Source organism: Elgaria multicarinata, chromosome 1, assembly GCF_023053635.1.
Source record: "Elgaria multicarinata webbii isolate HBS135686 ecotype San Diego chromosome 1, rElgMul1.1.pri, whole genome shotgun sequence".
Taxonomy (NCBI): Eukaryota; Metazoa; Chordata; class Lepidosauria; order Squamata; family Anguidae; genus Elgaria; species Elgaria multicarinata.
In genome coordinates, this window is record NC_086171.1 from 215,139,503 (window position 1) to 215,165,141 (window position 25,639).

At 48.8% G+C, this 25,639-nt stretch overlaps 1 protein-coding gene across 1 annotated transcript; it reads right to left on the bottom strand.

The window, feature by feature from the left end:
• Positions 1 to 3,263: 3,263 nt before the first annotated feature.
• LOC134410502 (sodium-dependent lysophosphatidylcholine symporter 1-like) lies at positions 3,264 to 25,310 on the bottom strand. The gene is made up of 12 exons (XM_063143834.1): positions 25,068 to 25,310; positions 24,762 to 24,886; positions 23,535 to 23,667; positions 19,153 to 19,231; positions 17,000 to 17,154; positions 15,364 to 15,454; positions 13,065 to 13,186; positions 12,523 to 12,606; positions 10,856 to 10,939; positions 7,834 to 7,946; positions 4,496 to 4,639; positions 3,264 to 3,444 (listed from the first exon to the last, which is right to left on the bottom strand). Exons 1-12 carry the CDS (start codon positions 25,185 to 25,187, stop codon positions 3,264 to 3,266), a joined length of 1,431 nt encoding a protein of 476 aa, XP_062999904.1. The 5' UTR covers positions 25,188 to 25,310.
• Positions 25,311 to 25,639: the final 329 nt, after the last annotated feature.

The following is a 25,639-nucleotide window of genomic DNA, read 5'->3' on the forward strand; positions in this document are numbered from 1 at the left end:
TGGGTGGGAGGGTGCTGTTGCACCATGTCCTGCTTGTGGGTTCCTAGTTGACAGCTGATTGGCCACTGTGTGAACAAAATGCTAGACAAGATGGACCCTTGGTCTGATCCAGCAGGGCTCTTCTGGCATTCTTATTAACAGCTTTATCACACCAGCGTTATGTGCAATCACTGCAAATTGCATGCAAAGGACTCCGAAGTTTTCCAGCTTATAATCTGCTTTTATTGTGAAGTGCTCCCATGCATCCTGCTTTAATTGTGCTTCAAAGGCAAAAGCCTCGCCGTATTTTGATACTAGTTTTCGAGTGTATCATCTGAGCGGCCACTGGGGCGCAGGGGCAGGATTTGAAGAAAAATTAAGCAAATGCTTACATCTGCGTAAGCTTTAAAGATAAAGACATCAAAATTGGCACAGTAATAGATATTAAGGAGAGCTTTAAGCATGCCAAATTTGAATCGGATTGGATCATCCGTTGATTTTTTATGTGTGTGTTTTTACATTTCCCCCCTTAAACCCATTTCCTGGTATGCAAAGGATCTAGCCGCCCGGTAGCAACAATGACAACAACGGTGACAGCTTAGCGCTGTAGGGGATAAATCGAGGAAAGAGGTACGTGGGATGAAGCTATAAATCAACGGTGTCTTATCACAGCCCAGTTCAGTCTCCACGGTGACAGGGATCTCATCTTCCCATTCTCAAAGAAGCAAAGGAAGTTTTCTGCCTACACTACAGAATGTTCATGCAGAGATGCTTAACAACCAGGCCAGGGGAGATGGTGGGAAGGGGGCATGGATTCAACCTTCCTCCCTGTGCACTGGGCACTACTCCCCCTCTGGAATACAAACACGGAAACAGAGGACTAGGCATGGAACACATTGCCCCCTGCTGTAAAATAAGGGACACCACACAGGCAGGGAGAAAGTAAAACATCTGTATTGGTTGTCAGATCGTACAAAATAAAAGGCACTTTTTTGTCAGCTGAAATAAAACAACCCCAGAGACATCCGCATTAAAAAAAAAATAAAGAAGAAGGAGAAAAAAACTCAGTTAATGTACAGTCAAGCTCTGATGTATAAAGCACAGCTTGATATTCACCCCCGCTTCTCACCCACACGGTGTAACATACAAGTTACAAGAATACCTGAATACAAATCATCACAGCAATTGCAAAGCTTTTAGAAGGATGGGATAAGAACCGCTTTTGATTTCCTGGCACCAAAAGGCAATTTTCTTTGAGGGGGGTGGTTGTGTGGAAACAGCCCGGAATATAATAAAAATGAAGCAGTATGGGATAAAAGAGCACACGCTGTATGCCGCCCACTCCCTTGGGGGTATTTCTGTATGCAGAAGGAAAGCCAGCCCTCTTGGCAAACCGGTATACCAAGCTGGGACATTGCACATGGGTTGGATTACAACTCCCTTCATCCCCAACCTTAGCAGCACACTCCGGTCTGTGTAAGGATGATAGGAGTTGTAGTCTGGAACACCTGGAGCCCTCCAGATCAGGGAAAACTCTGGAAGACATTTTACCTCTTCTGTGCTATTCCAAATACAAAAGGCGATAATGGAGGTCTCTCCTTTGTAGTGTTAAAATCAGAGGCGAGAGCTGTCAGTAACATCCCTGCCATCGTCATGATTTCTTGTTCCCAAGCCAGGAGTGAATGAATTCCTCGTTCTCTCCAGAGCCTAACGTACCTCTCATTCTAGGCATTCAGTTTGACCTTGCTGCCTGCTTAAAAAGACCAAAGACAGATATGAAATTAGAAAGGTTCAAAGTCTAATAAGCTGTGTGGGTTTGGGCATATATTGAGCTCCTCTGAAAAGGACAAATGAGCGTGTGAAGAGGACACCCTGGATCATTCTCCTGGCTGAGTAGCTCAAGAAGTGGGAACAAAGAATGAGGCTTGGGGCAGGAATCTTCTAATCCAAAATACTAATAGCCAGCTCATTCTCTGAGGGCAGGTCGTTACGTAGCCAAAATAACACCATCCATGCACTAGAAAGAAGTACCAGCAGACTCGGGAAACCCCCAGGTTTGCAGCAATAGAAAAAAGGTTAGGAATAAACTTGAAAGTAGCTAAAAATACACTTTGCGCAGCTCAAAGAGGACTCGACAGGGTCATGGGCCATAGAATCATAGAATAGCAGAGTTGGAAGGGACCTACAAGGCCATCGAGTCCAACCCCCTGCTCAATGCAGGAATCCACCCTAAAGCATCCCTGACAGGTGGTTGTCCGGCTGCCTCTTGAAGGCCTCTAGTGTGGGAGAGCCCACAACCTCCCTAGGTAAATGGTGCCATTGACGGACTGCTCTAACAGTCAGGAAGTTTTTCCTGATGTCCAGACGGAATCTGGCTTCCTGTAACTTGAGCCCGTTATTCCGTGTCCTGCACTCTGGGAGGATCGAGAAGAGATCCTGGCCCTCCTCTGTGTGACAACCTTTTAAGTATTTGAAGAGTGCGATCATGTTTCCCCTCCATCTTCTCTTCTCCAGGCTAAACATGCCCAGTTCTTTCAGTCTCTCTTCATAGGGCTTTGTTTCCAGACCCCTGATCATCCTCGTTGCCCTCCTCTGAACACGCTCCAGCTTGTCTGCGTCCTTCTTGAATTGTGGAGCCAAGAAATGGACGCGATGCTCTAGATGAGGCCTGACTTGTCTGCTGGGGGAAGGATGAAAACTGGAATGGCGATGCCCTAGGGAAGAACATGGTTGGAATCCTAAACGGAAGAACTGCACACTATAATCTCTTGTTGCAGCTCTTACTTTTTAAGCCCTACTTTACACACACAGCATATTGAAGGAAGTGGGAAGGAGGTTGTGGAGTGAACGATGTGTCACTTCAGGCTGAGGGTGGGGGAACTCCATATTTAAACGCTCTCCTATTTAAACAGGGTGGTTCCAGAGGAGTGTTTATTGTGCAATCGCCTACCTCATACACAGACTTTTAAGGGGAGAGGGGGGGCATCTAAATGTCAACATCTGCCCCTGGGAATCTTCCTGTGTTTTCCCACTACTTGTTCCTTCTTTTTTCTTTCCCCAAAGAATGTGTTAAGGAGGAAAAGATGCACAATGTCTTTTTATTGGCAGTGTCACGGCCCATCCATGTCATCTTACTGATCTCTGGTGTTTTATATAAGCTTTTAAAATGCATTATTGCCCACCCCAAGCCTTCAAGATAGGGCAGGCTTTACTCGTCAATAATTGGGTAGCCCTTCGTACTTTGGGGCTGTCCTACCCTTCCTCTTCCTCAGGAAACCCCATCCTTACCCAACAGCTTCCATTTCCACCCTGATCCATTTCCTCTGCTCTTCGTTGATGGGGTAGGAGGAGAACACTGACATGGCACAGAGCAACAGGGTAACAGGCACCGGGGCCATGAGGATGCGCAGCGTGAGGATGACCCGGGGGTTGTGCGCGCAGTCCGTGGCTCTGTAACCTGCAAAGCTGAAGGGGTGGGGTGGTCAAACTGTGTCATGGGTGAGGAAGCCCTCTCTGGAGGCAGCCAGCAAGCAGGCGTGATGGAGTGCACATACCTAGCTACGGGGAAGATGAATGCAGCCAGAGACGACCGCAAACTTTTCCTACTGGCTACAGAGTTCCCTAGCAAGAGCGGTGAAAGGAGTGACTGTCGCTCTAGGAGAGCCACCAGGCTTGGAGGGGGGGGGTTGTTTTGTTTTTTGCAGCAATGGCTGATGGGATAGGAGGACCGGGGCAGGAGTCAGGGCGGAGGAACTGTCAATCAAGCATCACGATGGATTTTACTCAACTCCGCAGTAGCCCACAGTCACACAGCGGAGGAGTTAGAATGTGCAATGTGGGGAGTGCCATCTAAAAACTCAATCTTCGAGTGTTCGCTAGGGCTGTGCACAGACCCCCCCCAATCCGCTCTGGATCCCGATCCGCAACTTCCGGATTGGGTCTGCTCCGCCCCGCATCGATCCGCCTATGTGCCACTCCACTCTGCTGCAGAGCTCCGGATCCGAATCAGAGCTCCGCAGCGGCAGCGGCGCCAGGTAAGGCCCCCCTACCCCCTCACAACTTACCTGCCTCCATTGTGGTCCAGCGGCGGCTACAACTGAGACCGAGGACTCAAACAGGAAGACCAGGCTGCAGCTGTGGCCTGGTCTTCAGGTTTGAATCCATGGCCTCAGTTGAAGCCGCCGCCGGACCGCAATGGAGCCAAGTAAGCCACCCTCTCCCCTGCCCTTTACCTGGCTCTGCCCCCGTCGCCACACAGACTGCAGCAGCAACAGGTAAGCCCCCACTTACCTTTTTTCGGAGCTCCGGATCGAGGCGAAGGATCCGCTTGGTCTCGATCCGCTTGGTCTCAATCCACAGCTCCCCCGACTCGATCTGTCTCCGCCTTTGTCAGAGGCGAATCAGGCCGCCTCGCTATCGCTTCTCTGATCTGAAGCGAAGCGGAGCACAGCCCTGGTTTTCACACTGCATTGACTATCATGTTGTCTGAACTGAGCTGATAAAACAGGAAGCTAACTGTAAGCTCATGGTGGAAATGCCCAGGGAAAGCCCTCCTGCAAACTTGTTGAAGAAAACGTAGAGCGAGTAGAAAAAAGGTTCCAGGTTGGGGCAGTCAGGGTGTTCCAGTTTGAAATTGTCCACTGCATCTGGAAGCATGGACCTGAGAAGGAGAAGGGGGTCAAGTCGGCACGGCCTGACACATGCAAGGTGACTGCCTGATGGCGACGGCATCTAGCAATGCCTCAAATGTGAAAGAGCTGCCACAAATCTGACATCACAGAAAGAACTTCCATAGGGACCTAACTCCTTACTCCACTTCTGAAATCTCTTCATTGGCTTCAAATTCACCTCAGAATCATAGAATAGCAGAGCCGGAAGGGGCCTACAAGGCCATCGAGTCCAACCCCCTGCTCAATGCAGGAACCCACCCTAAAGCATCCCCGACAGATGGCTGTCCAGCTGCCTCTTGAAAACCTCTAGTGTGGGAGAGCCCACAACCTCCCTAGGTAACTGATTCCATTGTTGTACTGCTCTAACAGTCAGGAAGTCCAATATAAACTTCTCCTGTTGACCTACAAAGCTTTTCATGGTCTAGCTCCTTCCTACCTTTCCTCTCTCATCTCACACTATTGCCCCGCTCGAGCTATTCGCTCCTCTGATGCCATGTTTCTCGCCTGCCCAAGGGTCTCTACTTCCCTTGCTCGGCTTCGTCCATTTTCTTCCGCTGCCCGTTACGCCTGGAATGCTCTTCCAGAACATTTGCGAACTACAAGTTCAATTGCAGTTTTAAAGCTCGTCTAAAAACTTTTCTTTTTTCTAAAACTTTTAAAACTTGATTTTGATCTGACTTTTATACTGTTAGCTTTACTCTACCCTGTGCCTGTTTGGTGCATTCTCTTCCCCTTCTTATTGTTTTATTATGATTCTATTAGAATGTAAGCCTATGCGGCAGGGTTTTGCTATTTTATTGTTTTACTCTGTACAGCACCATATGCACTGAGGGTGCTATATAAATTAATTTTGGGTGGATTCCTGCATTGAGCAGGGGGTTGGACTCGATGGCCTTGTAGGCCCCTTCCAACTCTGCTATTCTATGATTCTATGATTCTATGAATTAATAAACACATGCTTTTCAATGGGGTTTGTTCAAACATTTAGTTGCAAATCAGGATGTACACAGCCGTCAAGTCTAGAATACATTCAGTTTGGGGCAAGCCTTTTTTTAAATAAACTCAGTTTGGCTGGTTCAAGACACCAGGAAAATGAAATACAGAGGAAAGAACTCCTGGCGCTATCTATATGGCTTGTGGCTGCACAGCGGCACTGTGTCATTTATGCAACATAGCTGTCAACCTGAAGCCACTTCGTGGATTTCCCTGTGAAACCGCACATTATCGAAGTGTCGTTTTACCGCGGGTTTCCACTTTTCTCCCAGGTCACATCGGTTTTGTGTCAGTGTGTCACTGGGGCAGGGTTGGGGGTCAATCTGGGTCAATTAAATGGGCATCCTTTGGAAGTAACTTCCAGTTTCACCTGCGACGTGCGACGGACCCCTTTCACTCCCTATCACTGCCCACCAACAAACACACACACACGTTTCTCCGCAGGTGTGCATTTGCAGAGCATTAACAGCTGCGCAGTTTCGGCTCTAAGAGCCGGGCTTTTCTTCATCACTGGATGCTAACCCAGTATTCTATCTTTAAGCTGTTTGCATTAAACAGAGCAGCTGTAAAAGAGAACTAACTGCACCAGGAGCCAAAAACGAATTTGCAAGCATGCATGATAGCAGTTCTTGCAATCTGACAAATGGATCACACTGCAGGAAGTAGCCAGCCCCACCTATTCCCCCCCCCCACTACCAATCTCTTGGGGGTTTCCTAGCTTTTTTCTGTTTGTTTTTTCACCCATTCTGAAAGGTTGAAATGGCTCTCCCAAGGCCAGATCCTAAGTGCTGGTATTAACATTTAAAGCCCTAAACAGCTTGGGGCCAGGCTATCTGAAGGAACGCCTCCTCCCATATGTACCTGCCCGGACCCTAAGGTCATCCTCAGGGGTCCTTCTCCGCGAGCCCCTGCCAAAGGAAGTGAGGCAGGTGGCTACCAGGAGCAGGGCCTTCTCTGCTGTGGCACCCCGGCTGTGCAATGAGCTCCCTAAGGAGCTTCACCTGGCACCTACATTATATTCTTTTAGATGCCAGGTGAAGACCTTTTTATTCTCTCAGTATTTTAAGGGAAAGGAAAGGAACCTCTCGTGCAAGCACTTGAGTCATTGCTGACTCCTAGAGGGACGCCTGCTTTCACTGACGTTTTCTTGGCAGACTTTGTAGCAGGATGGTTTGCCGTTGCCTTCCCCAGTCATGGTTCCCTTTCCCCCAGCTAGCTGGGTATTTGTTTTACCGACCTCGGAAGGATGGAAGGCTGAGTCGACCTGAGCCGGCTGCCTGAGAACCAGCTTCCGCTGGGATCGAACTCAGGCCGTGGGGAGAGTTTCAGCTGCAGTAACTGCCGCTTACCACTCTGCGCCACACGAGGCCTTCAGTATTTTAACAGTCTACAAATTAATTTTAACTTGGCTGTTTTAAATTTGCATTTTAAATTTGTATATTTTTGCATTGCTGCTGTTTTTATCTTGGTTGTGCTTTTATATTGTATTTTATATTATGGTTTTATACTGTTGTTTTGTTTTGAATTGTCTTAATTTTGTAGACCGCCCAGAGAGCTCCGGCTATTGGGCAGTATAGAAATGCAATAAATAAATAAATAAATAAATAAATAAATTTCCTTACAGGTGGTAAGCGCTTTAAGCTACAATATGCTGGTGTTTGGGGTATTTTGGACCTGCCCCTTTTGGCCCCGCCCACCACTGGAATGTGACACACACACCCCAAAAAAACTTCTCCAAAATGGAATCCGGCCCTCAGACTGAAAGTGGTTCCTCCCCAGTGCCGTAACCCATGCTTTCTCCTTTTTACATCTAATCCCCTACTGTGATACGAGTCTCAATTTAAGGACGCTCCCTGAGTGAGAAGGGATTTGAGTTGAGCAAATCAGAATTGCAAGAAAAGCCCTGATCAGAAACTAAAAGGAATGGAACGACAGATCCTATTATTTGTATTTCACATTATTTTGCGGGGGGGAGGAATATATGTATTCAAGGCATAATAAACAAGCAATCGTCAGGTCGGTTCGTTCCTGTGGGTTCTTTTTCTCGCATGCCTACGCATTTGTGCTTTGTGAGCCAAATGGCCGTTCCCTTTGCCAACGCTGAAAAGGGATTGCAGGAAACCAGCTTCTCTTTGGTAACACGCCCTCCCCAGACGAACCTGCTATTGTTCGGGACTTCCCTTCCACTCACCATGGCAACAGGTACAGGACGGCCAGGCTGCTTCCTGCCAGGGTGACCATGAAGACGTGGAGCAGGAAGTTGTGGGTCATCACAGTGATAGGAATGAGGGCCGGGATGATCAGCTGCGGACAGAGGGTAGCAGTAAGGAACCTACTGGAACGGTTTCCCATCATCATCATCATCATCATCATCATCATCATCATCATCATCATTATCATCACCTTCTTCAACACAGCATCTTTTTCATTAGCAAAGGAAATGCTTTGAAGCTTTCACCTTGTTCATTAACTCTGCAAGGTCACAATGACTCCCCTATAACCGGTACAAAAACTCCAACCCGATTCCCGGAAATCCTGCCCAGCTCCCTTTCCTTTGACAGTCCATCAGGCAATGTGCACACACCCCCCCCAAACCCATCTTTGCAGCCTTAAGGTCTAAAAACGTGGTTTTAAAATGATGACATTCAGATTCTCAGGATGATGCGTTACAAGCACAATGCAAATCATAGAATCACAGAATCATAGAATAGCAGAGTTGGAAGGGGCCTACAAGGCCATCGAGTCCAACCCCCTGCTCGGTGCAGGAATCCACCCTAAAGCATCCCTGACAGATGGCTGTCCAGCTGCCTCTTGAAGGCCTCTAGTGTGGGAGAGCCCACAACCTCCCTAGGTAGCTGATTCCACCGTCGCACTGCTCTAACAGTCAGGAAGTTTTTCCTGATGTCCAGCCGGAATCTGGCTTCCTTTAACTTGAGCCCGTTATTCCGTGTCCTGCACTCTGGGAGGATCGAGAAGAGATCCTGGCCCTCCTCTGTGTGACAACCTTTTACGTATTTGAAGAGTGCTCTCATGTCTCCCCTCCATCTTCTCTTCTCCAGGCTAAACATGCCCAGTTCTTTCAGTCTCTCTTCATAGGGCTTTGTTTCTAGACCCCTGATCATCCTGGTTGCCTTCCTCTGAACATGCTCCAGCTTGTCTGCATCCTTCTTGAATTGTGGAGCCCAGAACTGGACGCAATACTCTAGATTAGGCCTAACCAGGGCCGAACAGAGAGGAACCAGTACCTCCCATGATTTGGAAGCTATACTTCTATTAATGCAGCCCAAAATAGCATTTGCCTTTCTTGCAGCCATATCGCACTGTTGGCTCATATTCAGCTTGCGATCTACAACAATTCCAAGATCCTTCTCGTTTGTAGTATTGCTGAGCCAAGTATCCCCCATCTTGTAACTGTGCATTTGGTTTCTATTTCCTAAATGTAGAACTTGGCATTTATGCCTATTAAATTTCATTCTGTTGTTTTCAGCCCAGCACTCCAGCCTATCGAGATCACTTTGAAGTTTGTTTCTGTCTTCCAGGGTATTAGCTATCCCACCCAATTTTGTGTCATCTGCAAATTTGATAAAAATACTGTGCTTGGGTGGGTGGCATCATAGACTAAATAAAGAACTCAACTTTTCTCTCTCTGTGTGTGCACGCATGTGTGTTTAAAAGACACAGGTTTCTAGTCCTTATGGCTGCAAAGACAGGCTTCTGTGAATATATTCAGGAGGATGCCTACCCTATTACCAGGACCCAAGGAGCAAGCCTGAGTGAGTTTTCAGTAGCCAGGAGGCACAATTCTCATTTAAGGGATGCAAGCAGTCCTGGGTTCAGTTCCCAAGCAAGCCCATACGCATGAGGAAGGAACCAAAGTCCTGTTGGGGAGCGTTGCATGCAGAAGAAGACCCTGCCTCTGCCACTCCTCAGAATAGACCAGCCTTCACCAACCCAAGGCTTTCCAGATGTGTTGGACTACATCTCCAATCATCCTCAGCCAGCAGGAAAAGGCTGGTAGCAGACGACTGAACGCAGGATAGGTGCTCCCGATACTCACAGAGCAAGGGTCCCCAACCTTTCGTGACCTGCAAGCCAATTTGGTCCATCGAGGCAGCCTTCCCCAACATGGCACCCTCCAGGAGTGTTGGACAGCAACCCTCAACAACCCCAAGAAATCCAGAGAGTGGCAATTTGGGCTAAACAAGCTCCATCTTGCCTGTGCCACTTGGCAGCAGCTCCAGATGTTTTCAAGCTGGATGGAGTCTGTGCCTGGCGTACTTGGAGATGCTGTGGATGGAACCTTGTCCATGCAAAATATGTGCTGTACCACTGAGTCATACACCATCTCCATAATTAGTGGGAGGCTGAAAACCCACTAGGGTTTTCTGCTTTGTATTAGGGATGTGCTCTGCTTCTAATCGGACCGGAGAAGCAGGAGTGGAGCGGGGGGCTTCGCCTGCCCTTAAGGCGGAGGCGAAGAGGATTGGGGGGCCGGCGGAGCATAGCGAAGAGGATCGAGGTGAAGGCGGATCCTTTGCCTCGATCCGGAGCTCCACCGGAAAGGTACGTGGGGTTTATTGGGCCCTGCCGCTGTCGCTGTCGCCCATGCGGCGACAGCGGCAGGGCCCGGTAACCCCCCCACCCTCCTCTCCCTTACCTGCCTCCGTCCGCGGTCCGTCGCCGTCTTCAATTGAGCCCGCGGTTCCACCAGGAAGTCTGGGCCGCGGCCCAGACTTCCTGGTGGAACCGCGGGCTCAATTGAAGACGGCGACGGACCGCGGACGGAGGCAGGTAAGGTCCCCCTCTCCCTTGGTCCCTTACTGGGCTCTGCCGCCGTCGCCGCATGGGCGGTGATGGCGGCAGGGCCCGGTAACCCCCCCTATGGGGGGGGAACGGAGCTCCGATCCGGATCCGGAGCTCTGAGCAGAGCGGAGTGGGCACAGGCGGAGTGGGGGCGGGGCGGAGCGGCCCGATCCGAAAATGGCGGATCTGAAAGTGAAGCGGAGTGGGGAGTCCGTGCACACCCCTACTTTGTATGTCTTAGGGCCATCCAGCCCCCTGTCACCCAGCATAAAAGCCCCATGCAAAGGCACTGCACATCTGCCGCTCGGTAATTCAGATAGTGCCACATAAACTTCGCACTCAAAAATAAAATAAAAGGCTAACAACCAGCAGGCATTTCATCAAAGCAGCATCTTTTGAAGGACACTCACCGACAGGCCTAAGAAGACAGCCGTCTTCTTCCCAAACCTAACCAGAAACCACTGCCAGGCAGGGATGGTGAGGCAGGCGACCGCCTGGAGGAACCAGAAAGAAACAACTGAAAACTCAGCAGCCAAAGCCCAGGGGTGACTCAGCGCTCTTCATCAAACTAATAGCCGTCCTATTAATTGTATTTTGATATTTTTACTCTGCTTTTCAATTTCAAACACGTTCCCAACACAAAGAATCAAAACAACCAAGATTTCCTAGAAGCAAAGAATCATAAGCGCAACAAAATAAAATCGCTCAAAAAAGGATTGAACATAAAAAAAACCCTACGCTTGATTAAAAATAGAATAAAATCGTAGTATAAAAACCTCTGGGCAGGGAATGCTAAAAGCATCTAGATAAATAAAAATGTGTTTTGCCCTGGCACCTGGATTGTGTAAGCAAATGTAACAGATTTACTACCGTTTACTAACAGGGACTGGCCGGCGAGACCACATTACGCCAGTCCTTTTACAACTTCATTGGCTGCCAGTCCAGGTCCTTGCCTGATTCAAAGTGCTGGTATTGACATTTAAAGCCCTAAACGGTTTGGGGCCAGGTTATTTGAAGGAACGCCTCCTCCCATATGTACCTGCCCGGACTTTAAGATCATCTACAGGGGCCTTTCTCCGTGAGCCCCTGCCAAAGGAAGTGAGGCAGGTGGCTACCAGGAGCACGGCCTTCTCCGCTGTGGCACCCCGGTTGTGGAATGAGCTCCCCAGAGAGGTCCGCCTGGCGCCTACACTGTACTCCTTTCGTCGCCTGCTGAAGACCTTTTTATTCTCTCAGTATTTTAACACTTAATTTTAACTTAAATTAAAATTTTACTGTTCTAACTCTGTATTTTAATCTTATATCAATTTTGCTGCGTGGTTTTACCCTGGTGGTGCTTTTTATACTGTATTTTGTATTTGTGTTTTTAACCTGTTGGTAGTTTTATTATGGTTTTAATTTTTGTGAACCGCCCAGAGAGCTTCGGCTATTGGGCGGTATAAAAATGTAATAAGTAAATAAATAAGATTTGCTAACAGGAAAGAAATTCTCAGCTGCGCAGATACAGATAATGATAAAAAAGGGGGGACGGGGGACAGGCAGCCAGAGGGTGGTCAGAGGGAGGAGAGGTGGTTCGGGCACCCAGTAGCCCTCTCCTCATCCTCCTCTGGCTGCCTCAGCTTCCTATTCCTGCACTGCTGCTGATTTTATCCCGGTTGTGCTTTTATATTGCATTTTATATCGCGTTTTTATGCTGTTTGTTTTATACTTGGCTTTAATTTTTGAGACCCGTCCAGAGAGCTTCGGCTATTGGGCGGTATAGAAATGCAATAAATAAATAAATAAATAAATAGCTTCCACTGGCCCTAAATGCACATAACGCTCATGAACACACACACACACCCCAAAGTGTGATCTGCATCTCACAAAACTGAGCCTATCGAAGGCTGGCGCCTGTGCTGGCTGGAACCCTGGCTTCCAGTGGTCCCCTGGTAGTCACGTGCGACATCAGTGCCTGGAAGCTGAGAGCAGAGCAGACACACGGGGCGGGAAAGAGCACAAGGCAGTGTGGTTCAGTTCTCCTCTCCAAAGTTGCATTGGATGCAATGTGCACGTAGGGCTGGAAGGGGATACTTACCAGCATGATAAGGACCAGGTACTGGAAGCTCCCAGCCAATCCAGCCACATGAGTACAGAAGAAGGCAAAGATTCCCTGCACGAGCTGCGAGGAGAAAAGGAAAGAGGCTTTCTAGAGCAAAGAGGCCAATGACAGGCGTTAACTCAGCACATGTCTGGGAGAAGGTAGAGGGTGTATATAGAGCCAGTTCTTGATTGGAGCTGGGTCTGCTTCCCAGGGACCTAGCTCAGTGTCATTCCTGTCCGTCCGTCCCCACACTGCTCCAATCAGGGCCTTTTCTATAATGTCCGGGTGTCCCCAATTGGAGCAGTTTTTTGGGGGGAGATGATGCGCCTCCAGAAAGCACGTCATTTCCCCCACTGCACTAATGGCGGCCTTAAAAGGGAAAGCTCGCCTTCCAGGACGTTATAGAAAATTACAGAAAATCCCACCTGACACCCGGGATAGAACAAAAACCCAGGCAAATCCGGGGAAATCCTGGCAGCTGGTCACCCTACACAGTGCCACTTCAACAGTCACTGTGTGGTAGGAGCCATCGTTACCTGGAAAGCCAGTGATGAAAACAAGAACCCACCAAGGAGCCGGGTGTGCGGTCCGTGGCCTAGGATAGTGCGCAAGCTGCCAAAGAATGCAAGTTTCGTCTTCCCCAAAGGGCTGTATGGCCCTGCGGAAGGAGGAAAGGAAGGAGTGGCAAAATCATTCTTCCCCCACCCCCGAGATTTCTAAGGGTGCAATTCTATGTGTGTTTGGACAGAAAAAAGCCCTACAACTTTCAGCATTCACCAGCCAATGTAGGGTTCAGTGTTGTCACGTCTAGCTCTGCTCTCCCTGGGTTGGAAGAAGGTGTTTCAAGTGATCAATCAGAATCAGTCTCTGAAGTAGAGGAGTCGGCGCCAGACACAAGCCAGCCTGTACCAGTGGGAGGGGGGAGAAAGCTCTCACGGGCTCTTCACCAACTGGGAGTGAACCCTCTTCCAGAGCTTATCTCGTCAAGGGCAAATAATACACAGTCAATGGAAAGCCAACATTCTTCCGAACGGGAGAGCATGGAGAAGTTAGCTGATCCTAGAGTGTGCCGCGGACTAAAATGGGCAGAGCTAAAGGAAGGCGAGAGAAAGTCAGCCCGACTGGCGTCCCGTCAGAAGCTGCCTCAAAACTAGTCTCTCTGAAGTAAACGCGTCTTGGGTAAGGGCTTTCCATTCTTCTTGAAAGGACAATTGCCTAGGGGAAAATTCCTAGAGATTAGACTCTCTTCAGGTGGGAAGAGACGTTTATTGCTTGTATAAAGCTTTGTGGATTACTTAGCAGGCTTCATTATTGTCTCCCAAGAAGGCAGGAGATTTGGAGAAACACGACAGGTGCCACCAGTATGCTGATGACACTCAACTCTATCTCTCCTTTCCATCCAAATCCAAGAAAGCTGCTCTAGTCCTAAATCAGTATCTGATATCGGTAATGGACTGGCTGAGGTCAAACCAATTGAAGCTTAATCCAGACGGGGGCCATCTATAGGACACTGCTTTGCCAACTCCTTCCCCCAAAACCCTGCACCATCGCTGCTGCAAAGTGGTAGCGATAGTGTTATATAGGAGTGCACTAGCTATCCAGGCAGGAAAAATCACAGCGCTGTTGTCCGATGGTGGTAACGGGCAGCAGATATCGGGGGACCGAAAACCCCGAAAACCTTTTTTTTCTGGCAACTCTACGCAACTTTGAAACCCTGTAGCAGTGTAGACGCATTGCTAGAGTTCAATGAATTGATGCGATATTCATAATAATTGCCCTTACTTTTGTTCCCCATAGAGCCTCGTGTGGTGCAGAGCGGTAAAGCAGCAGTTTCTGGAGCTGAAACTCTCCCTACGGCCTGAGTTCGATCCCAGCAGAAGCTGGTTTCAGGCAGCCGGCTCCGGTCGACTCAGCCTTCCATCCTCCCGAGGTCAGTAAAAGGAGTACCCAGTTAGCTGGGGAAAGGTAATCACGGCCAGGGAAGGCAATGGCAAACCACCCCGCTATAAGGCCTGCCAAGAAAATGTCAGCGAAAGCTGGCGTCCCTCCAAGAGTCAGTAATGACTCAGTGCTTGCACGAAAGGTTCCTTTCCTTTTTCCTTTGTTCCCCAGACTTTAATATCGCCATGGCAGCTGTTACTATGCTAGTTGAGCCCAACCCCCTGCCCTGTAATCCCGCGCCTACCTGCACTGGGATCCGCCCCTAACTACGTCTACTCTTTTAATCTGAACAGAAGCCACCGCTGACAGACAACAAACAACTGTGACATCGGAGCAATTTTAAAAGTCGCTGTAAAACAACACCTCGAAAAAGTGCCGTTTTGCGGGAAAAAGCACAAGTTGGTGAATGCGTCATATAAACAATAGGGCGTAACCGCACAGCCACGACAGGAAATACAGAGCGTATAGACAAGTCCAAGATGCTTAACATCTTCTGGAGAGACTCTTTTTTCAATTGTTGTGTTTTTAATTGTTGTTTAATGTATTATTATTATTATTATTATTATTATTATTATTATTATTATTTTATCAAATCTTATTAGTGATTGTAAGCCTCCATTTTTGGTAGAAAAGCAGGGTGCAAAGAAACAGGACTTTTTTTTTCTGTCTAAGCATGCCTAGGATTGCACCCTAAGTTGCTTTCCCATAAAAAATGTCCAAGACAAATGTATGATTGTATATACAATACAAGAAAAACGTTGTATTAACTTCAGCAGGGCTTCTTCACATGGGCGCTCTTCCAAATGTGATCAACTGCAAACTCCGGGTACTTAATACCTTCAAGAAAAGGCAGGGTGCGTATACCAAATAAATTAAATCATAATCCATTTTTACCTGGTCGCTCTTTCACTCCCAAGAAGAGCACCAAACACGAGAAGCAATAAAGGGAGCCAAGCACCAGGGAGGCAGCCACGTACGCGCTGCGCTGCCAAACAGAAAGAAAAGCAGAAAGAATCAGCTTCTGGGCAGATGATGAGAAGCAGGAGAACCACACGCTCCCCCTCCGAGGTAGAGAGACGCCAGAGTCCAGCTCAGAACTGCAGGGAGGGCCCAGAAAACCACAGACAAGCCTTTCCCAACCTGGTGCCCTCTGTATGTGTTAGACCAGCCTTTCTCAACCTGGGGCGCTCCAGATGTGTTGGACTACAACTCCCAGAATGCCCCAGCCAGCTGGCTGGGGCATTCTGGGAGATGCAGTCCAACACATCTGGAGCGCCCCAGGTTGAGAAAGGCTGTGTTAGACTAAAACACCCACGATCCACCCAGCGGCCATGCGGGCTGAGGTAATAGGAGTTGGAGTCTAACTTATCTGAAAAGCACCAGGTGGGGAAAACCTGCTATAAAATCTGCTCTCATAAGCATCTGGATTTGAACTCAGAGCCTCCCGGCCTTTTTTAACTGGAGCTACTTGGTTACTCCTGACCCACCTTGGCATAGGGGAGACATGATAGAACTCTTCAAATACGTAAAAGGTAGTCACACAGAGGAGGGCCAGGATCTCTTCTCGATCCTCCCAGAGTGCAGGACACGGAATAATGGGCTCAAGTTAAAGGAAGCCAGATTCCAGCTGGACATCAGGAAAAGCTTCCTGACTGTTAGAGCAGTACGACAATGGAACCAGTGACCTAGGGAGGTTGGGGGCTCTCCCACACTAGAGGCCTTCAAGAGGCAGCTGGACAACCATCTGTCAGGGATGCTTTAGGGTGGATTCCTGCATTGAACAGGGGGTTGGACTTGATGGCCTTGTAGGCCCCTTCCAACTCTGCTATTCTATAATTCTATGATAAATACTGTAGGTCAAGGTCAGGCCTGACTCTTTGGAGAAACGTGGACTCTGGCTTTGCTCTTGTGTCCCCCCCTCTGGTACTTTTGCCTGTTCTTTTCCTGCATGTACCTATTTATTTATTTTATTTTATTTTATTTAAAACATTTGTATCCCGCCCTATATCATCAGGATCTAGGTATTACCTACCTAGTCGGTCAGCCTTACCGCCCCACCCCCCCACTCCCTCCAATCCATCCCCATACTGATGAATTTCTAGGTTTGGCTCTTGGCTTGCGACTGACTCAGCTCCCACATCGGCCCTCTTCTAAGTTAGAGTGACCCTATGGAAAGGAGAACCGGGCTCCTGTATCTTTAAAAGTTGTATTGAAAGGAGAATTTCAGAAAGTGTTGTTTGTACGCATGCAGCACCTGGTGTAATTCCCTCTTCATCACAACCATTAAAGCTGCGGGAGCTACAGCAGAGTGACCAGATGCAAAACAGGGAAGGGATCTTGTAGCTTTAACTGTTGTGATGAAGAGGGGATTTCTCCAGGTGCTGCATGCCTACAAAGGACACTTGCTGAAATTCCCTTTTCTATACAGTTGTTAAAGATACAGAAGCCCTGTCCTCCTTTCCATAGGGCCACTCTACCTTCAGCCCCCAGAGTCTTGGCTGCCCAAGGCCCAGTGCCAGCTGGCTCATACCGCATTTTCCAGCGTTTCTGGGAGCAGAGAGGTGCCGTTCCTCAGAGTGCCGTTTGCAGCATCACAGCTCTCCGTCATGCTCGCATGGTGACTGCCAACGATTTGTCCTTGGATACCCGTTCCCACCAGGGTGCTCAGCAACTCCACTCCCATCCCTGCCAAAAGTCAGAAGAAAATGGGAGACGAAGCTGAAATGTAGGGCTGTGCACGGACCCCCCGAGCCACTTCATGGCCCGATCCGCAACTTTCGGATCGGTCTGATCCGCTTTGGCTTGATCCGACCCTCCCCCGCTCCGCTCTTCCCTACTTACTTGCCTCCCTGGCGGACGGCAGAAGCAGGTAAGTGGGGAAGGGGGGGCAAAATGGGGGCCGAATAAGCCCCCCTCCCCCTTACCTGGCTCCGCCGTCGTCACTGCATGTAAGCGCAGTGACGGTAAGCCCCCTTCCCCCCCACTTACCTGCACTCGGAGCTCTGGATGGAGGTGAACCGCTTCGCCTCAATCCGCAGCTCCCCCAACCTGATTCGGATCCGCCTTTGGCGGAGGCGGATCTGGTTGCTCCGCTCCGGAGTCGCGATCCGAATCGGAGCGGAGCACAGCCCTACTGAAATGACTCCCAGGAGCCATCTTGTGAGCAGGATACACCGTGGGGGGCTCAGGAGCTGCCCAGCACAATTTGCTGCCATTTCACATAAATCCAAACATTTCAAATGGAATTTCCCTCCTCCCAGTGCAACATTTCAGGGCCAAGGGTGTCGTTTCATCCCACCATGCTTGTGCCTTTTAGGGCGACCCTATGGAAAGGAGGACAGGGGCCTCTCTATCTTCTACATTTGTACAGAAAAAGGAATTTCAGCAGGTGTCCTTTGTATGCACGCAGCACCGGGTGAAATATCCTCGCTGTCTGGAAGCCCGGCATCCAAAGGGGAGTGGGTGTGGTGGCCTAACGCCGGAATGGAGTGAGACTTTCCGATTGTCCTGCCTAAAAACGGAGAAGCGAAAAGGAAAGCAGGCACATGGGCGACCCCTGAATAAAATGCCCGCGAACATGTAGTCTAGTTCTGTCTACTCCAAACGTGTTGGATTGCAACGCCCAGCATCCCCAGGCAATGGCATACTGGCTGTGAACGTTGAGAATTGCATCATCTGGAGAGCGTCAGGTTGCAGAAGGCAGATCTGTTCTAACGGACGTGTCTGTCCAACCTTCAGGCAGGCGTCTTTCACTGCTCTAACTTGAGATGCCAAAGTTTGAACGTACAGCCCTCAGCATATCATGTATTTTATTTATGTATTTATTTATTTATTGCACTTTTATACCGCTCCCAGCATATCATGTATTTTATTTATTTATTTATTTGTTTGTTTGTTTATTTATTTATTGCACTTTTATACCGCTCCCATAGCTAGGGCTTTCTGGGCGGTTTACAGAAATTCTAAAATTGAGATAGAAATGAGTATACAAAATTTTAAATTCTAAAACACAGAACATACACACATAAAGCATTAAAAGCCATTAAAAATCTAAACATGTGGGTGATTAGGATGTGCCGCCATATGCCTGGGCAGAGAGGAAAGTCTTAACCTGGCGCCGGAAAGATAGCAGCGTTGGCGCCAGGCGAGCCTCGTCAGGGAGATCGTTCCAGAGTCTGGGGGCCACCACCGAAAAGGCCCTGTCCCTCATTGCCACACTCCGAGCCTCTCTTGGAGTAGGCACCCAGAGGAGGACCTTAGATGTTGAACGTAGTGACCGGGTATATTCACGCTGAGAGAGGCGTTCCGTCAGGTATTGTGGTCCCAAGCCGTGTAAGGCTTTATAGGTCAAAACCAGCACCTTGAATTAGGCTCAGAAACATATATCTAGATAGATATAGTCTGCCTTTCCACCCAAAATGGTGCTCAAGAGGGCTAACGAGATAAAATACAGATTAAAGACAACATCTTAATTATACGTAACGTACAAATTGAACATGCAAGAAGAAAAGAAATAAACAGTGCCTAGCCCATTAAAAAAAAAACTCTATCAGCCGACCAGCGTACGTGCCAAAGAATCGGCGTACGTGCCAGCAGAAGGGCTACAAAGGGGCGTCCAACCCAGCCTCCCTCAGCAGAATTTGGGAGCTTCCTCTGTGAAGGTCCTCGGCAAGTGAGACTTACTGTAGGCTGTGGCAGAGTCCCGGTCTCCCTGACTCCCTCCCAGGAACATGGTCAGCGAGGAATAAGGCACAAGATAACACTAGAAGGGAGGTGAGAGAAAATTCTGTTAGACGGGCATTGCTTGGTGATGCCTCTTTGCCCACATTCGATACAATCGCTCCCGAGTGCCCACTCCGGTACTGCAGAGCCCGTAATTCACCTGGAGCGGATCTACACAGATATATGAAATGTCGTTTTTTGAGTCATTAAACGCATTATCTTATTACGATTTTATACGTCCCCGGGCACATGTATTTATTAATACGTTTCTTACTGTTGTGTTGTCCGTAGATACCCGCTGATCTGGGCCACACAATGTATTTTTTTATCGTTGTTTTCTTAAGTCCCCTTCTGCTTATTGTTCCTTCCACTTCCTCTTTTCTTGTCCCTCCTCTGAGGAGGGTGGTGGTGGAAAGATTTCCCCTCTTTCCACACTTGGGAGCTTTTCCTAAGCTGGAGCCATGGAGGGAGGGAGGGAGCCTCCAGGCAGGGTTAGAGGATTTCATAGAATCATAGAATCGCAGAGTTGGAAGGCCATCGAGTCCAACCCCCCACTCAATGCAGGAATCCACCCTAAAGCATCCCTGACAGATGCTTGTCCAGCTGCCTCTTGAAGGCCTCTAGTGTGGGAGAGCCCACAACCTCACCAGGCAACTGATTCCATTGTCATACTGCTCTAACAGTCAGGAGGTTTTTCCTGATGTCCAGCTGGAATCTGGCTTCCTTTAACTTGAGCCCATTATTCCGTGTCCTGCACTCTGGCAGGATCGAGAAGGGATCCTGGCCCTCCTCTGTGTGACAACCTTTTAAGTATTTGAAGAGTAAAAAGTATTTACTCAAAAGTAAATCCCATTGATTTCAACTGCTAAAGTGACCTGCTGCCCCTTGGTCTGTGTTTGGGGGGGGAGAGAAACGGAGAGATGTGGGGCTGGAAATATTTCCCCTCTTTCTGCGCCCCTTTCCTAAGCACAGACCAAGGGGCAGCATGTGTTATTAGCAGTTGAAATCAATGGGATTTACTTTTGATTAAAGTAAATCCACTAACCCTGCCTGGAGTCTTCCTCCCTGCTCGCTTGCATCTTCAAGTTCATGAACTACAGGTGTGCTGGTTCCCTTACTCAAAAGTAAACCCCATTGATTTCAACTGCTAACATCACATGCTGCCTTACCTTTGAGGAAAGCCCATTGAACAGAGAGAGTCTTACTTCTGAGTAAACACATATAGAACAATGGCCATACATGGAAGGGGGAGGGAGGGAGATTGTGGCTGCAAAGAGGAACACGAGGCAAGACTGAAAAAACGGCTGCAACTTTGGGCACGGAAAGAAAAGGCACATGCCCCATGGAAGCCGATTGGCTTTAAAATAGGGTGACCCTATGAAAAGGAGGACAGGGCTCCTGTATCTTTAACAGTTGTATTTAAATGGGAGCTTCAGCAGGTGACATTTGTATATATGGGGAACCTGGTGAAATTCCCTCTTCATCGCAACAGTTAAAGCTGCAGGTGCCCTGCCCTCTTTTAAATCTGGCCACTCTAGTATAGCTCCTGCAGCTTTAACTGTTGTGATGAAGAGGGAATTTCACCAGGTTCTCCATATGTACAAATGACACCTACTGAAATTCCCTTTTCTATGCAACTGTTAAAGATACAGGAGCCTTGTCCTCTTTTTCATAAGGACACCCTATATTATGCAGCACTGAGGATGGCAAAAAAAATCTTATGATGCCTCTCTTCTGTTTCGTCCTCAAAATGCCGTCCAGCAGAACTATTCCAAGTGGTGACGAGCCTGTTGGGACAAGGCTCGCGCTCAGAGAAACCGTTGGAACCCTCAGTCGTCTGTTGTAACAAATGCGCTAGGCACTTCGAGGGGAAAGCTGCTTGTATTCGCTCAGAACTTGATGCCACAGTTATCGCAGAGCCTGGGGCGGTGTCCAGTGCCCCGTCTGGTCATGCGTCCTGGGATCGGTTTCAGTTGTTGCAGTCTGATGATGTGGACAAGACGCTTGGATCAGTCCGTCCCACTACATGTCAGCTTGACCCTTGTCCATCTTGGCTAATACGATCCAGCAGAGGTGGATTCATGTGTGGGTAAATGCCTCACTCTGTCAGGGAGTGGTGCCTGCTGCCTTGAAAGAGGCCCTCTCCTGAAGAGGACCTCCCTGGACCCAGAAGTATGTGAGAACTACCGCCCCGCCGCTAATATCCCCTTTGGGGGCAAGGTGCTTGAGCGTGCGGTGGCTGGGCAGTTTCAGATGTTCTTGAAGGAACCATTTATCTGGACCCATTTCAGTCTAGTTTCAGGCCAGGGCATGGCACTGAAACAGCCTTGGTTGCTGTGACTCTGGGTGAAAGACGGGGAGAGTGCTACCCTGTTGATCTTCCTGGATCTCTCGATGGCTTTTGGTACCATTGATCATGGTATCTTACTGGACCGGCTCTGTGAGATGGGGGTAGGAGGCACAGTGTTACAGTGGTTCCGCTCCTACTTGCAAGACCGATCCCAGAGAGTGGTATTGGGGGGTTCCTGTTCCACCCCATGGCTATTAAGCTGTGGGGTGCCACAGGGTTCAATTCTATCCCCCAATGCTGTTCAAGCCATTGGGTGAGGTCTTTAGGGGATTGGGTGTCATCAGTATTTCTCTTTAAAAATGAAAGCTAATATTTTGAGGATGCTGCATCCAATGTCCGCTTCTGTGCAGTCCAGCCGTATCTCAACGGACCTGCCTCGCCACAATGAACCTGCCAGTCAACTCAGATCATAGAATCATAGAATAGCAGAGTTGGAAGGGGCCTACAAGGCCATCGAGTCCAACCCCCTGCTCAATGCAGGAATCCACCCTAAAGCATCCTTGACAGATGGTTGTCCAGCTGCCTCTTGAAGGCCTCTAGTGTGGGAGAGCCCACAACCTCCCTAGGTCACTGATTCCATTGTCGTACTGCTCTAACAGTCAGGAAGTTTTTTCTGATGTCCAGCTGGAATCTGGTTTCCTTTAACTTGAGCCCGTTATTCTGTGTCCTGCACTCTGGGAGGATTGAGAAGAGATCCTGGCCGTCCTCTGTGCGACAACCTTTTAAGTATTTGAAGAGTGCTCTCATGTCTCCCTTCAGTCTTCTCTTCTCCAGGCTAAACCTGCCCAGTTCTTTCAGTCTCTCTTCATAGGGCTTTGTTTCCAGACCCCTGATCATCCTGGTTGCCCTCCTCTGAACACGCTCCAGCTTGTCTGTGTACTTCTTGAATTGTGGAGCCCAGAACTGGACGCAATACTCTAGATGAGGCCTAACCAGGGCCGAATAGAGAGGAACCAGGACCTCACGTGATTTGGAAGCTATACTTCTATTAATGCAGCCCAAAATAGCATTTGCCTTTCTTGCAGCCATATCGCACTGTTGGCTCATATTCAGCTTGCAATCTACAACAATTCCAAGATCCTTCTGGTTTTAGTATTGCTGAGCCAAGTATCCCCCATCTTGTAACTGTGTCTTTGGTTTCTATTTCCTAAATGTAGAACTTGGCATTTATCCCTATTAAATTTCATCCTGTTGTTTTCAGCCCAGCACTCCAGCCTATCAAGATCACTTTGAAGTTTGTTTCTGTCTTCCAGGGTATTAGCTATCCCACCCAATTTGGTGTCATCTGCAAATTTGATCAGCGTTCCCTGCACCTCCTCGTCCAAATCATTAATAAAAATGTTGAAGAGCCCTGGGCCCAGGACTGAGCCCTGCAGCACCCCACTCGTTGCCTCTCCCCAGTTTGAGAAGGTTCCATTAATAAGTACTCTTTGAGTCCGATTCTGTAGCCAACTGTGAATCCACCTAATAGTTGTTCCATCTAGCCCACTTTTAGCTAGTTTGTTAATCAGAATGTCATGTGGTACTTTGTCAAAAGCTTTGCTGAAGTCAAGATATATGACATCCACAGCGTTCCCACGGTCCACAAGGGAGGTTACCTTATCAAAAAATGAGATCAAATTTGTCTGACAGGGCTTGTTCTTGACAAATCCATGTTGGCTTCTAGTGATCACCGCATTGATTTCAAGGTGTTTACAGATTGAGCTTCTCCAGGGGCCCTTCGGATTGGTCCCCCTCTCTCATGACTGCTATTTAACAAAACAAAAAACATCCCGGGGGCAACTGTGGGGTTAATGTAACAGGCAGTTTTAGCAACGGCCACATTTTTAGCTGTTTTCCTAGGGGTTTTAATTTTTAACGTGGCTTTGCATTCGTTTTGCCCTTTTGCTGCCCCGGAACCCATCTAGAGTTTCAGGCTAAAAACAAAACTCAGAATGAACGAAGGAATAAACAAATGAATAATCATCCGTCCGTCCCCCACACACATCCTTACACTCATGCAAGTCTGGAACAAGCAGTACATGATCAAATGCCAAAAGAACTTCAGTGATGCAGAGAGTGAAGCCGAGGGGAGGAACCAGAGCATGGTGAAGAAGAAAACTCCAAATGGTGTGGAGAAGATGATCCTGCAAGGAGAAGAGAAGACCATGAGGACGGCCTTGCAGGACTGGCCTAGCAGCCCACTGTTTCTAATAGCACCCAGCCAGATGCCAGCCTGGTGCCCTCCATATATGTTGGACTGTGGCGCAAAATAGGCAACCCTAACGCTCAAGGAGCCGAGAACATCTCTCGTATGAGGGAAGGCCGCAACAGCGGAGACTGGGAAAAAGGAAGCTGAGAGGAGACACGATAGAAGTGTACAAATGATGCATGGTGTGAAGAAGGTGGATGGGGCGACATTTCTCTCCCTCTCCCATAATACTAGGACCCAAGGGGGTCATCATCCCATGAAGATGGTTGGTGGGAGATTCAGGAGAGGACTTTTTCACACAGCGCATAGTTAAATTATGGAACTCACTACCAGAAGATGTCGTGATGGCCACCCATTTGGATGGCATTAAAAGGGGGTTGGATCAATTCCTGGAAGGGAAGGCTCTCAATGGCTGCTAGCCCTGATGGTTGTGTGCTATCTCCAGTATTCGAGGCAGGAAGCCTACGTGCACCCAATGCTGGGGAACATGGGTGGGAGGGTGCTGTTGCACCAGGTCCTGTTTGTGGGTTTCTCATGGGCAGCCACTGGGTGAACAGAATGGTAGTCTAGATGGACCCTTGGTCTGATCCCACTAATGTTTTTAACTCACATTATCCCCAGCCAGCATGGGTAGCTACAGTCCAACACTTCTGGAAGGTATGAGGTTGAGCAAGCCTGGGTCATCTTATCAGATGAGGACCATACAAGCAGAAGTTAGTCCTTTGTGCTGAAGTGCCTCAGGAGATGTTCTTCAAACTCTGCAGGAACCTTAAGATGCTCAACTAGGCTGCCTGCCCCTTGATTATTGGAGAAGGGGCGTAGCTCCTGCTTTGCACGCAGAAGGTCATGGGTTCGACCCCTAGCATCTCCAGATAGGACCGAGAAGGACCTCCGTCCTGGGAGCCATGGCTGCCAGTCAGTGTAGATGATGGAACAGGGCCTGACTCAGAATAAGGCAACTTGTTCAAATGTTCATTTCCCTGCAAAATGGATCCGTCCCACAGCCCCCTTACTTTCCATCTCACTCACCAGGGGATCAGCCTCCCACATCTCCTCTGGGGGCTTCTGCTGACCAAGAATCCGACCGTGGGGTCCGCCACCGCATCCCAGGCTCGCCCAAGGAAAAGGATCAGCGACGCGTAGAATGGGTCTAGCTGGATCGAGGCAAAGGAACAGACTGGATCGGGTTTACATTGTGGAAAGAGGTGGAGAGAATCAGCACTACTGCGGTGTAACCGGCAGGACTGCGCAGAGAATCGCCCCGTCAATGTCCCACGAGGACAGGCCCACAAAGCAAAGAACCTGAGCCGGGCCTCGGTCAGAATCCCGGCTCACCTGTGCAACATCCAGCAGGAAGATTTGGGGGGAAAAACCAAGTGCGTTTCCTGTGAGCTGGTAGGGGGCACCGCCCAGGGCATAGCAGACTCCCTGGTTCAGGGGCAAAGCTGGACTCATCTAAAGTGAGATACAGGCAGGTGAAGGGAGCATCCTGAACCCTCAAAACCAGTCATCTCTACCTTCTCTAATGTGGATAAGAGGTAAAAGTCCAGAAATGCAGCTCAGGTGGATGAGCTATGAGGGGAGACTGAAAGAACTGGGCATGTTTAGCCTAGAGAAGAGAAGATGGAGGGGAGACATGAGAGCACTCTTCAAAGACTTAAAAGGTTGTCACACAGAGGAGGGCCAGGATCTCTTCTCGATCCTCCCAGAGTGCAGGACACGGAATAATGGGCTCATGTTACAGGAAGCCAGATTCCAGCTGGATATCAGGAAAAACTTCCTGGCTGTTAGAGCAGTACGACAATAGAACCAATGACCTAGGGAGGTGGTGGGCTCTCCCACAGTGGAGGCATTCAAGGAGCAGCTGGTGTAGGATTGGCTGCAAGATATGCTTTGTCTATTTTATC

Coding starts and splice junctions, on each gene's coding strand:
- LOC134410502 (XM_063143834.1), bottom strand. CDS start 25,187: ATGAGTCCAGCTTTGCCCCTGAACCAGGGAGTCTGCTATGCCCTGGGC. Junction 23,668..24,761: donor TGTGGGAGGCTGATCCCCTG/GTGAGTGAGATG, acceptor TTCTCCTTGCAG/GATCATCTTCTCCACACCAT. Junction 12,607..13,064: donor TTTCATCACTGGCTTTCCAG/GTAACGATGGCT, acceptor TTCTCCTCGCAG/CTCGTGCAGGGAATCTTTGC.